We start from the raw sequence: 14614 nt of genomic DNA on the forward strand, positions 1-14614 counted from the left end.
TATCTATGAATGTTTTGACATCTATCAATGTTTTGATATCTATTACTATTTTGATATATGTTTATTATTTGATATTCAATTATTTTGATATCTATTAATGTTTTGATATTTATAAATGTTTTGACATATATTAATGTTTTGATATATATTGATATTTTAGTATTTAATTCTTTTGATACATATTAATGTTTTGATATTTATTCATCTTTTGGTGTCTATAAATGATTTGGTATTTTTGCTCTTTTGATATCTATTAATGTTTTATATATATAAATATTTTGACATCTTTTAATGTTTTGATATCTATTATTATTTCTATATCTATTAATGTTTTGTTATTTAATTCTTTTAATATCTATTAACGTTTCGATATGTATACATCTTTTGATGTAAATGTAAATGGTACCTGTATAGCACTCGCCAAAACATACCAAATTATTAAAGGCACTCAATAATATCGTCAATGACACAAATGGCTAATCCTGTAAAAACATGATAAATGTATTACTGAGATGGTATCGCTACGCTATACAAGCGTGTTATGTTTGAGTACAGAAATGTGGTTGGAGAGTGGCCGGTTTGCGTATAAAATAATGTTGTAATTTGACACGTTTTGATATAAGATGTGGATTGAGTGTGTCTTCTTTGAGTGTAATATAATTCAGTTATATAAATACATCAGATTTGTTGAAAGTAAAACAAATTACTTGATTTGACCAATGATTGAGGATTTTCTTCTGTAGTTTTAGAATGGTAATAAAAATATGGTTAAAACTTTATGCGGCTTCAACCGCTGAAGTACACATGAGCGACCATCATAGTGGTTATTACGTGTTAAACAGTGGTCGCTGTCAATGAAAGGGAAAAAATACGTATCAAAAAACAATTTTGAGAGAGAAAAAAAGTAACATGGTAAAGATCATCAAGCATTACCGTTCCCTTAAGTCATATAGTCTATGCTGGCCTCACAATTAAGACCATATGGAAATTGGCGAAGGTAAAGAACTGACAGCAATCAGGGAAAACTTGGTATCGATATTTCATACACAGTCTTAAATTATCCTGAAATCCAATCAAAGCGATTAAAATGTCTTCCATTTTGTAGGTATAGCTGGACAGCCTTCTATATAAATTTTGTAGGTATAGCTAGGTAGACTTCTATATACAGTTTGTAGGTATAGCTAGGCAGACTTCTATATAAATTTTGTAGTTATAGCTAGGCAGACTTCTATATACAGTTTGTAGGTATAGCTGGGTAGACTTCTATATACATTGTGTAGGTATAGCTAGGCAGACTTCTATATACAGTTTGTAGGTATAGCTGGGTAGACTTATATATACATTTTGTAGGTATAGCTAGGCAGACTTCTATATAGTGTACATTTTGTAGGTATAGCTGGGCAGACTTCTATATACAGTTTGTAGTTATAGCTAGGCAGACTTCTATATACATTTTGTAGGTATAGCTGGGTAGACTTCTATATACAGTTTGTAGGTATAGCTAGGTAGACTTCTATATACATTTTGTAGGTATAGCTAGGCAGACTTCTATATACATTTTGTAGGTATAGCTGGGCAGACTTCTATATACATTTTGTAGTTATAGCTAGGTAGACTTCTATATACATTTTGTAGGTATAGCTAGGCAGACTTCTATATACATTTTGTAGCTATTGCTTCGTTGTCGCTATTCATCTCGTATGTATAGCTTCGCAGACTTCTATATACATTTTATACATGAACATATCAGCGAATTTCAGGACTCTTTTTTAGTATTTTGCAGCATAATTATAAAGTTACTGAACATGATGTATCCAGCTGGCATTGTTAGTAACAAACTACAACGTAAACTGACTGTCATACGGGAGATAACTCGTATTAATACTGGGCCTCATTTGTACAGGATTCACAATCCTTTGACAGTCAGATCATACTACAATATACGTCATATTGATATTTTTATAGCTTCGTTTTATATTTAAAACAATATTCATCTAGTACATATTCAAATTGCTTAATTGTCATTTTGTTTATCATATTCGATTGGAGGGATTCCACGCGTCAACAATTCACTGCGACGGCCTCGAGTATATGTTCGCTAATTCTAAAAATATTTGGTTCTTATTTGTCATATTTGCCTGAAAAAAATTCGAAAACCTCTATCATATCGCTATGCGATCTTCTATATGCCAGTGTTGATAATGCTAATTTCTATATGTGATTAAAGTGAAAGACAATTTACTTGTTTTGCTGCTCGGTGCTTTACATCATACAACAGGCTTTGTTTAAATAATTCTAATGATGTTATTTAATATCATTTTGTTATAATTAATTTTTCTTTGTTTTCATGGTTAATACTCAAATGTGATTGGTCGAAAAATTCTTTTCATTCTTCTATTAAAGAAATTCCGAGAATGGCGCGAAAAATGTGACGTTAAAATACGACAATTGACGAGGCGTATTGATTTGAGCGAGTGGCTGTGTTGCTCTTGAGTTTTATTGAACGATCTTTCCAATATCAACAATACATGTTTTATGCATGCTCCATATAAAACTAAAACCAATTGTTGAATTTGAAAGGCTATCTTATACGATTATACAATTTATCAAAAATTAATCATCATCTTCAGAAATATTTTGAAAAGCTCATCATCAGATGGCTAATTGCACATCAGCATTGGAGTAAAACACAAATTTTCAAAATAAATTTATAACAATATATTTGACAGTTTACATCTTTAAGTGGGTATTCAACAGAGCTACGCCCATCTACGCCATTAGGCTTCACCCTTTTACAAGATGAAAAATTTGTGATAGAAAGATGATAATTAATATTCTCAAAATTACATCACCTTAAAACTGTATTTACTTATAACAGAGTGGAATGAGGGTGGGCTTAAATACAAAATGGCGATCATATATAGATATATCACAACTGAAGAAAGGTAACCAGCCAATTAGCGACTAGCAAGAGGTTTTGGCTCTGGGGCCCCCGACGGGATATGGATGCACGATAAAGGGACAGAACCATAACAGAATAAAATACAAAAAAAAAATATATTGTAAAGCTTGCGTGTGTGTATATATATATATATATATATATATATATATATAGCGGCTCAGCACATCAAAGAATCAATAATACAAGAATATAATACTTCGATTTAAAACTTTTATTCACAATTAAAAAAAAAGACAAATCTTTATAATGTATCACTGATAAACATAATGCGGAGGCGACAACATTTATTTTTTAAACCAATGAAGTATAACTCGTTTCTGTTTTTATATATTTTTGATTGAAAGTATTCTCATAATGAAACGCCTTTTCGAGACGCGTTACTATTTTTGTCATAATGAAAACCCCTCTTGAGACTCGTATGTTTTTCTGTTGTAGTGAAAACACTTCTGTAGATAAGTAACTTTTTCTGTCTTGCTGAAAAACCTTTTTTTGAAAAGAGTAATTCTTTCTATAATGGCGAAAACCCTTTTTGAAACGCGAAATTCTTTCTGTCATGGTGAAAACCAAGGATTGATATTTTCCATTGCCTTTAACTTACAACTGTTCTGTCATGACACGAGCCTTCGTTGGAAAGAATAAATGTCCTGAATGTTTTGTGAAGATACAAATCACAGACGGAATTAATGTGAATATGAAAAACCTCAGACAGAGGGATATCGTTTCAAATCAAGAATGGCCATCTTTCAGATGGGCATCGTGTCAAATTAATCAACTTTCAGCACCAGCCAGGGGACCAATATCCGCCAAAATTCTGGGGATTGCCGGCGTCTGAAATCGGCGGGAAATTGGCGGGAACCATTTGTTTATGATATTCTGCCATTTTCCTACTGAGTTCCTCTACAATCGGGGCGTGTGATACTGATAGGGAGAGGTCGTGTCGCTCGTACGGATCATCTAAGATATAGAAAGTGTAAAATCGTGTTGTTAGCTGTTCAACTCACATCAATATACATGTGTATCATATGCAGGTGACCTGTTACACTTAAACATTATTTGAATATAATTATATATATATATACGATATTACAAAGAACATGTTCTGAAGGTCAGTAAAATAGATGATTACATTCCATAAGTTGCATACTTGTATAGTTTATAATATAATCGGACATTGTTCTAACTAATTGTTTTTCTTTGTAATTACGTATTAAAAGATTATCTACAATGAGACAGAAAGTAATACTACATTTATGATACCTGCATTTTTGTGACTGATATCTTAGTTTCTAGTGATACAAATGATACACTTCATTGATTTGATGTGGACGATAATAAAAAAAACAATAAGAAGCACAATACGAACCCTTTAAATTATACAACTCGTTTGTCCCCGTAACGTTTCCTTCTTGGCTTTTGAACTCCTCCTCTTTGTTATTAGTGCTTTCTGTTTCGGTTTCCGGTTTGTACCAGCCAGGATAGACACCGGGGTAACCTTCTATAAGCTTATAGTCCCCAACTCTGTTTTAACAAAGTTAAGCATAATTAAAGCTGGGCATTAAGTGGGAATTTCTCGTGATGAAAATTATTGCACAGAAAACTCTCCTCGTCAGCTTAATGATTTATGTCGTTTATACCAAATATTGAATATAAAACAGTGTCGTACAGCTGATTCGTCCTTCTAGAATTCGCCACAGGTGTTAAAGTGTTGAAAGTAGGAACGTAGAAAAAACTAAATATGCCACAGAAGAATACGCCGGTATAATAGAAATTGAAGAGGATATATATATGACACAAGTAAATTGATAAATAAATAAATAAATAATATTAAAAAAAGCTTAAAGTATTGTCTAAAACATGATTTCATTAATAATTAGACATTAGCCAAGGATGTCGAAGTTTCCATATCATAATAATTATGTTTATGTTCTGACTACGCTAATTGAGAATGTCCATTTTGATATTCTCTAATGCCTGCATAAATTAATCGTCAACACACGAATTATCTATCTGAACTTAAGGCAGCTTTTGTAAGATTAGAACTGTATACTTTTTTATGAAATAGGAGTTTTAATGTAATTTCTAACTAGTCTACCTGATGGCAGCATGTCCTTGGAAAGGAGGATTCATATCATCCAGATTGTATATGAACTCGGTTCTTTTAGATGGTGCACCAGTCATCAAGCTCTCCCACTGGTCAATGCCATCAATTTCTGCTCGCAACCAATCATAACATATGTTAAGACAATCATTTAGAAGAAAATTATACAGCCGAACCTCGTTATCTCATCACGAAACAAACCAACATTTCCCGAGTATATTTTATATATAATTTTACTGTCGAGACTGAATGCGTACTTCGAGTTCGAGAAAATTACGTTTGAGAGCATATTTTTCCTCTAATGAATTTAAGTAGAGATGTAGGAATACGTTTATTTAAAATTCTAATATCTATGACATTATCTTATTCCATTTTCAATTTAATAGTATATAGATGATTTTATAAAAAAAAATCAAAATGAGAGAAACAGTGACGTATGTATCATTCTAGAAATGACAGATGAACTTGTATCATAAAATAAATACATATCATATAGAACTCACCTTGAGGTGGTGTTCCACCGGCGGCTGAGAGAAGAGTCGGCAACCAGTCTACAGCATGTATCATTCTGGAAAATTGAAGAAATCATGAGAGTTATGCCGAACTATAAGCTATAAACTTATATAACCGGTATGATACTATTAGACATGGGTTGTGAACTGCAAGATAAAACCTGCATGTGCGCCATCTGTATTTTATATTTAAAACAGACAAAATAGACAACAAATATAGTTTAACACAGCATTTATCTCCGGATCTACTGGGTTTTCAAGTCACAATCAGCGATCAAGATGTCGTGGAGGAAATAGTTTTTTATTCTGTGATTCCCCAATTTCTCAATTATAGGATCCAAGAAGAACCTACTACCCTCCAGAGTTTTCAGCAATAACATATAATGCAGTGGCGTCCAACGACATGCCGTGAGATACAGCAGATATTTTCTTCTTCCATTCACAGGTTACCACAATATAAAAAGGAACTCATGGCAACCTATTTTAATAGCAATCATTACAGGTGACAAAATTGCTGCAATTTGTAAACATTTTATTTGTGACACATTTTCTCACCCATTATATGTATATCCTGTTTTACTCAGCATTTTTCCATTGATGAATGCCGTCGCCCGGGTACCCCCCTCGTATATAGTAACTTTACCGCCTCGTAGTGGGTAGTTGTTACCGTGATATTGTGTCCATCCTCCATTCTATCGGCACCACAGTTAATAAATCAAATAAAAACAAAATGAAAAAAATAAGTTATGTTGTATGCGAAGTAACTGTGAGCAAGTCTGCATGGAAAACATTTTGACATGATCAATGTATGAATAAATTAACAATGCTAATTGTTAGCATTTAACAGATTTAAGTCAATTTGACTCCTCGACGGTGAGTAAGAAAGTGTGTTATTACATAGACTTATGGCGACGGTGAGTAAGAAAGTGTGTTATTACATAGACTTATGGCGTCGGTGAGTAAGAAAGTGTGTTATTACATAGACTTATGGCGTCGGTGAGTAAGAAAGTGTGTTATTACATAGACTTATGGCGTCGGTGAGTAAGAAAGTGTACTATTTACACAGACTTACGTCGACTGTGAGTACTTTGATTTACGGCTGGGGAAATTGATACTTTGACTAACATTTAGAGTAATTGATACTTTGACTAGCATTTAGAGTAATTGATACTTTGACTAAAATCTAGAGTAATTGATAATTTGACTAACATCTAGAGTAATTGATAATTTGACTAACATCTAGAGTAATTGATAATTTGACTAACATCTAGAGTAATTGATAATTTGACTAACATCTAGAGTAATTGATACTTTGACTAACATCTAGAGTAATTGATACTTTGAATAACATCTAGAGTAATTGATAATTTGACTAACATCTAGAGTAATTAATAATTTGACTAACATCTAGAGTAATTGAAAATTTGACTAACATCTAGAGTAATTAATATTTTGACTTACATCTAGAGTAATTGATAATTTGACTAACATCTAGAGTAATTGATATTTGACTAACATCTAGAGTAATTGATAATTTGACTAACATCTTGAGTAATTATTATTTTGACTTGCATCTATTACTGATACTTTATTTTACGTCTGAGGTAACTGATACTTTGACTAGCATCTAGAGTAATTGATACTTTGACTTACGTCGGCGGTGAAGACGAATAGTGTGTCATCATACATTCCGTTCTCCTTCAGGGCGGCGGTAATATTTCCTACCAGGTCGTCCATAGCCGTTACCATTCCTTGAAACGAGATTTTATGCCAAATGAAATTAAATCAATCCATTCTAAGATATCATTTAGCACATTTGCATATCTCAAAGTTATCGAAACAACTAAAATCCATTTTAAAAACATGAAATATTGTAAATAGTAATAATAATTACAAATATAAATAAAAATGAATAAATGTTACATGAATTTCCATTTCATAAGATCTTAAGGAAGTGGATATAATAATTAGGATATCAAAGAGAAAATATTCAGCTAGCATGCTTATCACAATTTAGACCAAAATAAAAATGACAATATGCTCCTCTTGATAATATACAGCATGCAATCATGTTCACTATCAATGTTGGAATGTGATACAATGTAAAATAATATAACAAGTATATGGATATGTATAGATGTTAGCTACGCAATTAGCTTATTTTATGCTCGTAACTCATATCAAGATATTTTCTTTAATTCTTTTTTCGTGTCTTTATTTTGTATAATTTAATGGAACAGGACTCTTTAATTATGCCAATATTTCTAGGCTAATATTTATGGGAACATGTATCCTTAATACTGGTTGTTACTAATTTTTTATTGGCTACTGATGACGGAATTCAATATCTGACTTCTGATTGGTTGAATTGGCCTGAGGGGACGCATCCCTTTTCTCCCTTCAGCAGCCATATTGGATTTATCAGATCGCACATACATACTGGCAAAGTTTTTTTCAAACCCACCCTCTTCCTCCCCTTGTTTGGGGTTACAATAAATAAGTGGTACTATATTGTCATATTGATAATTGATATGATGAAAATGTTGTAGTTTTTTATGTGTTGATTATATTCGTGTAGTGGGTGCCATATTGGCGACATGTATTATTCCTTTAATGTTGTTTAATGTTTATGTACAAGTTGAAAGAAAAAAAAAATTCAAATGTACACCCTACTTTCAGTTCAATCCATGGTTTTCCAGAGTTTTTTTATATCGTCTTTTTATCTCTGGTTTTTAGCCCAGGACTGGATCTTTATGTCATGTTTTGTGGCGGTTTTCAACCCTACTAAGGCTAGCATGGCGGCGGTTTTTATGTCAACCCCACTAAGGCTAGCATAGGTTATCTACATTTTGATATTGATTGTAGTTGCCATTATTGTATGGGTGCAACTACTTTGCAATCATAAAAAAATGTTTCATGTTAGAAGCCACTAGGTGGCTTTCTTAGTAATAAATTTAAATGTCACCCTGGTGGGTGGCCATTTCAATTTCATATACTTGTCTGAGTTATTCTTGATATATGTGGAGGGGTATAAATGTAAGTTGTTTTATTTAAAGTTCTTCCTGTACCTCTCCTAGAATACGAGAATATTTTCTCCTCCCTTCACTTTTAATGTTGCTATGCGCATCTCCCATCTTACCACAATATTTTCTCCTTCCTTCATTCGTTATGTTGCTATACATATCCTCGTAACTTTTTGGAACCTAAAATCATAATGTTTAAGTCAATATACAGTTTTATAATTGTTAATATCAGCAATGATATGGATCGATAGTAAATTATAAGGTTGAGAAATATCGAGAACATATTATGCAGAACGAAATTCCGTGCTGTCGTATTATAAATGATGGACAGAAAAATAGTTCCACTGTTGCTATATTCGTAACATTTTGGTCTTTTAGATTTATGACTACTTTGTTTCCTTTATATGATCTAATGATTTTATATCCCGACCATGGCCTGTATAATAGTGAACATTCATAGAGATTTTTTTTTTAATTTGTATCTATAAGTCAGCCGTGTTATATCTGGGTATTGCCTGGAAATATTCCAAAACCATGTTTGAATGTATATGTATACTAAAATATTCATGGTATATTGATCTTATGATTTAATTTATTATAGGCAATCCCTTTTGAAATCAACTTTTAGTAATGGACTTTTTTCTCTTATAAACTATTATGATGCTTTATCTGCCAATCAAAAGCAACGAAACAAACGGCAGCGTCATTGTTTACGTACGTTATGAGATGATAATATAAATGTCTAAGCCAATGAAAATTCTTGATACAAGCATGATTTGCTTATCATTTCATGATCAAACGAGTTATATCATTACTTCACACTATCTATGTGATATTTTTGTAACATTACCTCTATCGGTGGATGGACTGACTGGAACGGGAAGTAGAGGTAGAATGGCTTGTTCTTGTCGTGTTGAGCTATTACTTCCCTCGCTCGTTCGGCAAAGACATACTGAAAATATGTCATATATTATATATGTATTAGATATTCATCGAGTACAACTACGACAGGAAATTCGAATCTTTTAAGGAATTAAACATTTAATCTTTGCTGTTAACAAAACTCGACGTCATTGTTTATTTCATATCCTGAACGAATTTAGCCATAAAAATTACTTGTTGCCTTCAAGGTTTACTGATTGTATCATTACTTACTGTTGAGTACTTTGAAGTGTCAGGTAAAATGGGGGTTTTATTATCTCTGAAATCCTTTCCGCCGGCTGTTTCAAATAAATTGATAAATTTCAATTTTCATTAAGTAAATGAAATAGTGATTTAAGGGAGGCTCCATATATGCTAATTACAATGTATATATATTTAATGTGTAATTAATTTTAATGGTTTTGCTGTTTTATTTTGTGAGGTAGTGTATACATGTACGTCATGTATCTAATTGATCATAAAAAACACTTATTTATGAAGAATCGATATAATCGATATACATAATGTACATATATATTATTACTGTTTTGGTATATATATGATTGCATATTGTTAAATAAACTACGAATGCAAAGTTCCTGCCATACTCTTATGGAGAAAAATAAACTTATTTAATTATATATATATGGTTTGAATAGATTTTTTTAAATTTTCATTTCGGCTATGAATACCAGTAGCTAGCTACATATCCCGTGGCGCGCGGTAGCGAGCCTCGGAGGATATGTAGCTAGCTACTGTTATTCATAGCCGCAATGAAAATTAAAAAAAATCTATTCAAACCTTGATTTAAAAAAATTATATCGAGAAAACGAGAAATTTTATTAAAAAGAAAAATTTGTCATGTATACGACGAAATGCTAAATTATTAAAACAGCCGGGAGATCCCGCCTATGCACTATCGTTTACCGTGTCCTTCCGCTCTGCAGTTTGCAGTAGTTTATCTATTTATTTTTTTGCTTGTTATTTAAAACAAAGAGACATGAAATAACATCGAATACAATAATTTGTGTTAAATTAGATTAAATCTATGTAAATTGATTACAAAGAAAACATAATTGACGGAAATGAAACGAGGACTATTTTTCAAGCGTATTGATATTTTTCTGATGTTATGTGTGGGAAATCAGCACGAGAGACAAGGTTTTCATACGGTTTTCATAGCCATATATATGTTTGTTGTTTTCACTTGGTATGTTCATATCAGCAAACCACATTAGGAATGTAAATATATATCTATATACTAAATTTTAGGATATAAGTACATATATGAGCCGGTTATACCTACCTATAGTCCGGTTGTAGTAATCTTCCTTACCCTGGTAATACCCATAGAACGTATCGAATCCTCGGTAAGTCGGGGTACACTCCCACTTACAGAGCCCAAGATGCCACCTGATCAATTCAAACGAGACATTGTAGGAGTTGTTTCCCTTAATTTGTAATATGACTAAAAGTATGCGATTGGTGTCATTTATCATACGAGTTACACTTACTTCCCTATGGCATGAGTCGCATATCCCTCTTTTTTCAAGTATTGTGGAAGAAAGGTGTGATTCAGTGGTGAGCATACCGCTTGTTGTGGTGCTATGACTAAGTGCTAAAAATAGAACCAAAGTAGAAAAACGTAATGTTACGTTAATCGGGTATTAACTTTGTTGTATCGGAAATTAGATACACAATAAAGCGACAGAAAGCTAACATTCTTAACTTGCATGTTAACATAAACTAGTGTACATTAGCCATTGTGTTTTAAAGGCAAAATATCAAAGAATAGTGACACTTTATTAACCTTATAAGCATCATCGTGTCTGTAGAGTATGTTTAAATTACCTTTGTAACTGCCCTGATACGAAAATGAAATTACATTATTTATAACATTTTAACTGTATACTGTTTATACAGGATACTAAAGGCAACATTACCTGAAGTCCAGCTTTGAATGGATACACTCCCGTCATGAAACAGTGCCGAGACCTGTACATCAATATTACATTACATATTGTTAAGGTTGGGCGTACGAAAATGTGACGTTGAAATCCTAAATAACATAGGACCACTGTATACGATATCATACATAGTAAGCACATTGGTTAGTATGTTACAGTTGAGAATATAGTCAGACTATTCAAAGCGTGATTTGTTGGTCTATTGCCTCAAAAAATTACAGGAAATTTAACGCCGCGAACGAAAAGTAATTAAATAAGTATTTATATAATAATCCGAATTTTTATGTTAATGACCGTAGCGACTAAACAACAACTGTTCTGAATACATTATGACAAAATTAGATGATCTGACCACACGGGAACCGTGTACGATGTTTACTTGCCGAAATATACGCATTTTAATTCCAATCCGAACCGCCCCACAGCTTCGGGTCGCAATCTTTGCTCAAATCAAAACATCTGTGCGTTTGAAAGAGTCAGTACTGCAAAGCTTCTAAATGATCTTGTGTTACAAATTTTAGGATTATAATAGAAACGAAATATGGATTTTAAAATCATTTGATTTAAATTACTTATGCATTAGGTTAGCGAATCGTAGCAATTGTTTGCAATGCACTCTAACTTTGTACTCAATACTGATCACAATGTTTTTATTTAGACATTTTCTATATCTTTCGTTTCATATCATTTTAAGAATTGATTTAGATTTGATGACGTAACATTAATTAAGTCTACATGCTATAGAATCAGGCATCTATAGTCGATAAATGGAGGTTTGGAGTGGATAACACTTTGGTCCATTAGCTGTAGAACGTGACCCAGAAAACACGACGATAATAAAAACAGAAGACCATTGAACATTACCGGATTATTTTCGCAATTTTTGAGACACCATTGTGCTAAATTACAATGGAAAGTAACACTGATTTAATTCATAGCTATCGATCGTATCGTAATCTATATGTAGTTGGGCAAGATCTACTTTCGTTTTACAGTTTACGGATATGGTCATATAAATAATTCATCTTCTCAAACATAGTCGAATTACTTCACGGGATAGTTCTATCAAGTATATTTGTACTTCTCATATACAGGGTGCATATTTGTTTAAAATTGACTGGTCTGCAGATGTGATCTGGCTACTCTCAACAGACCCTGACCCAAGGGTCACGTTATTATCGTATCCCTTTGTAAACACTTCATAATAAATGTATCCACGACTGATTCGTTTGGATTACTACAACTTTTTACCTTCTGGAAGAGACGTGTATATGATATACCATATTTACGTGGATGGATACTTCAGCATTTTAAATACTTTAATATATAAATACTTATAACCGGTTGGCTTGTTAAATAAGTATTTATATAATAATCCGATTTTTTTATGTTAATGACGGCAGCGACTAAACAACAACTGTTCTGAATACATAATGACAAAATGAGATGATCTGACCACATGGGAACCTTGTATGACGTTTACTTGCCGAAATATACGCAATTTATTTCCAATCCAAACCGCCACACAAAAAAAATTTTAACCGCCCTCTTTCCCCCCCCAAACCCCCAAAAGGGGGTCCCGGGGTTTTAAAAGACCCCGGATTTCCAACTTCCCCAAACGGGCCCGGGGAGGCAAATTTTGATTTAATGCCCCCCAAAATTTAATTTTAAAAAAATTTTTTTCCCCCCCCTTAATTGCCCTTTTTTAAGTTAGCCCTTTTCGTAAAGCCAATTATTTTGGTTAAACCCCTTTTTGGGGAAAAATGGGGGGCCCAATATTTTTAAATTTGACAATTTTTTTTTATTCAAATTAAAAACCCTTCCTTTTTTTTCCCCCCCAAAAAAAATTTCCGGGGGGGGCGTTTTAAAAGGAAATCCCCTACTTTTAAAGGGGCCCCCAAAAAATCTTTTAGGAAATTTTAAAAAAAGAAACGTTGGTTTTTAACATTTTGGGTTTAAATTTTCGCAATTTTAACACCCAAATTTTTTAAATTTTTTCAAAAAAGGGCCATTTTTTATTTTGATTTTTTTAAAACCTTTTCAAAAATTCATTTCTTTCCCAAATTTGGGTTTTGACCCAAAAAATTCCCGGCTGTTTTACAAGGAATAATAATTAAATTCCCAAAACAAAAAGGTTAAAAAAACAGGATCTTAACCCTTTTCGGGGTTTTTTTTTGAATTTTTGGAAAACCCAAAAGGCTAAAATTTCCGAAATACAAGGTTTTGTTTCAAATTCCCCCATGTTGTTTTAAAAGAAAGGTTTTTGCAATTTCGGATTTGCTTCCCCTTAGTTTGGGCCACCACATTCGTTTTATTTTTCAAAAAAATATTAAAATTTTTCATCCACAACCGTCGTCTAAAATTTTTCCTTTCCGCGGGAAATTTTTTTTTTAAAATAAGTAACCTCCAAAAAAAGTAATATACCCGAAAAATCCCCTTTTTCCATTTTCAATTTAACGAAAAGACCAAAGCTTTTTGGGTGGAAAAATTTAGAAAATAATGCCACGGTCCCCCACAATTATTTTTTTTTTTTTTTAAAAATTTTTTTTTAAGGGGATTTGCAAATTTTTAAATTTTTAATTTTAAATTTATTTAAATTTTTTTTGTAAAACAAAAAAATTATTATGAAAAAAATACGCACTTTTCAAGAAAATGGGGTTTTTAAAAATGGGAAAATATTCCCTTAAGCCACTGGGCCCAAAATTTTTTTTTTTTAAGTTTTCAAGTGGGTTTTAATCCCCCCCTTTTTTCTTTAAAAAAAAATTTTTTAAAAAAAACGAAAAAAAATAAATTTTTAATTAAAAAATCCAAACCAAATGTTCAACCTTTCTGTAAGAAAATTGGTTTCAAAAATTTAAAAATTGTCCAATGGGTTGGGTGAAGGGGGGTTTAAAAAACCCCAAAAATTTTCCCTTTTAACCAGAAATTTTTTTAAAAGAAAAAAATTAATTGAAAAAACCCCCTTTTTTTTTGACTGTATTTAAAAAAAAAAAAAAGTTTCCCCCGGGGGAGGTTTTTAAAAAATTTTAAAAAAACCTTTTTTACATGAAAGTTTGTTTAAACCCCTTTTCCTTTTTTCTTAAAGGAAAAAAATTTAACAGATTTAAAAAACCCTTTTTTTGAGTTTAAAA

At 32.1% G+C, this 14614-nt stretch overlaps 2 protein-coding genes across 2 annotated transcripts in view; both read right to left on the minus strand.

Annotated features, from left to right (window-relative positions):
* The window catches only part of LOC117342043 (arylsulfatase B-like), a 221545-nt gene that overhangs the window by 206286 nt on the left and 645 nt on the right, over window positions 1–14614 (minus strand). The window lies entirely within an intron of this gene.
* On the minus strand, window positions 3173–11506 carry LOC117342050 (arylsulfatase B-like). The gene is made up of 12 exons (XM_033904023.1): window positions 11460–11506; window positions 11031–11134; window positions 10823–10929; window positions 9751–9815; window positions 9446–9547; window positions 8712–8775; window positions 7226–7323; window positions 6128–6264; window positions 5564–5628; window positions 5055–5172; window positions 4326–4480; window positions 3173–3916 (listed from the first exon to the last, which is right to left on the minus strand). The coding sequence occupies exons 1-12, from the start codon at window positions 11493–11495 to the stop codon at window positions 3738–3740; spliced, it is 1230 nt and encodes a 409-aa protein (XP_033759914.1). The 5' UTR covers window positions 11496–11506; the 3' UTR covers window positions 3173–3737.

This window comes from Pecten maximus, chromosome 14 (assembly GCF_902652985.1).
Source record: "Pecten maximus chromosome 14, xPecMax1.1, whole genome shotgun sequence".
Taxonomy (NCBI): Eukaryota; Metazoa; Mollusca; class Bivalvia; order Pectinida; family Pectinidae; genus Pecten; species Pecten maximus.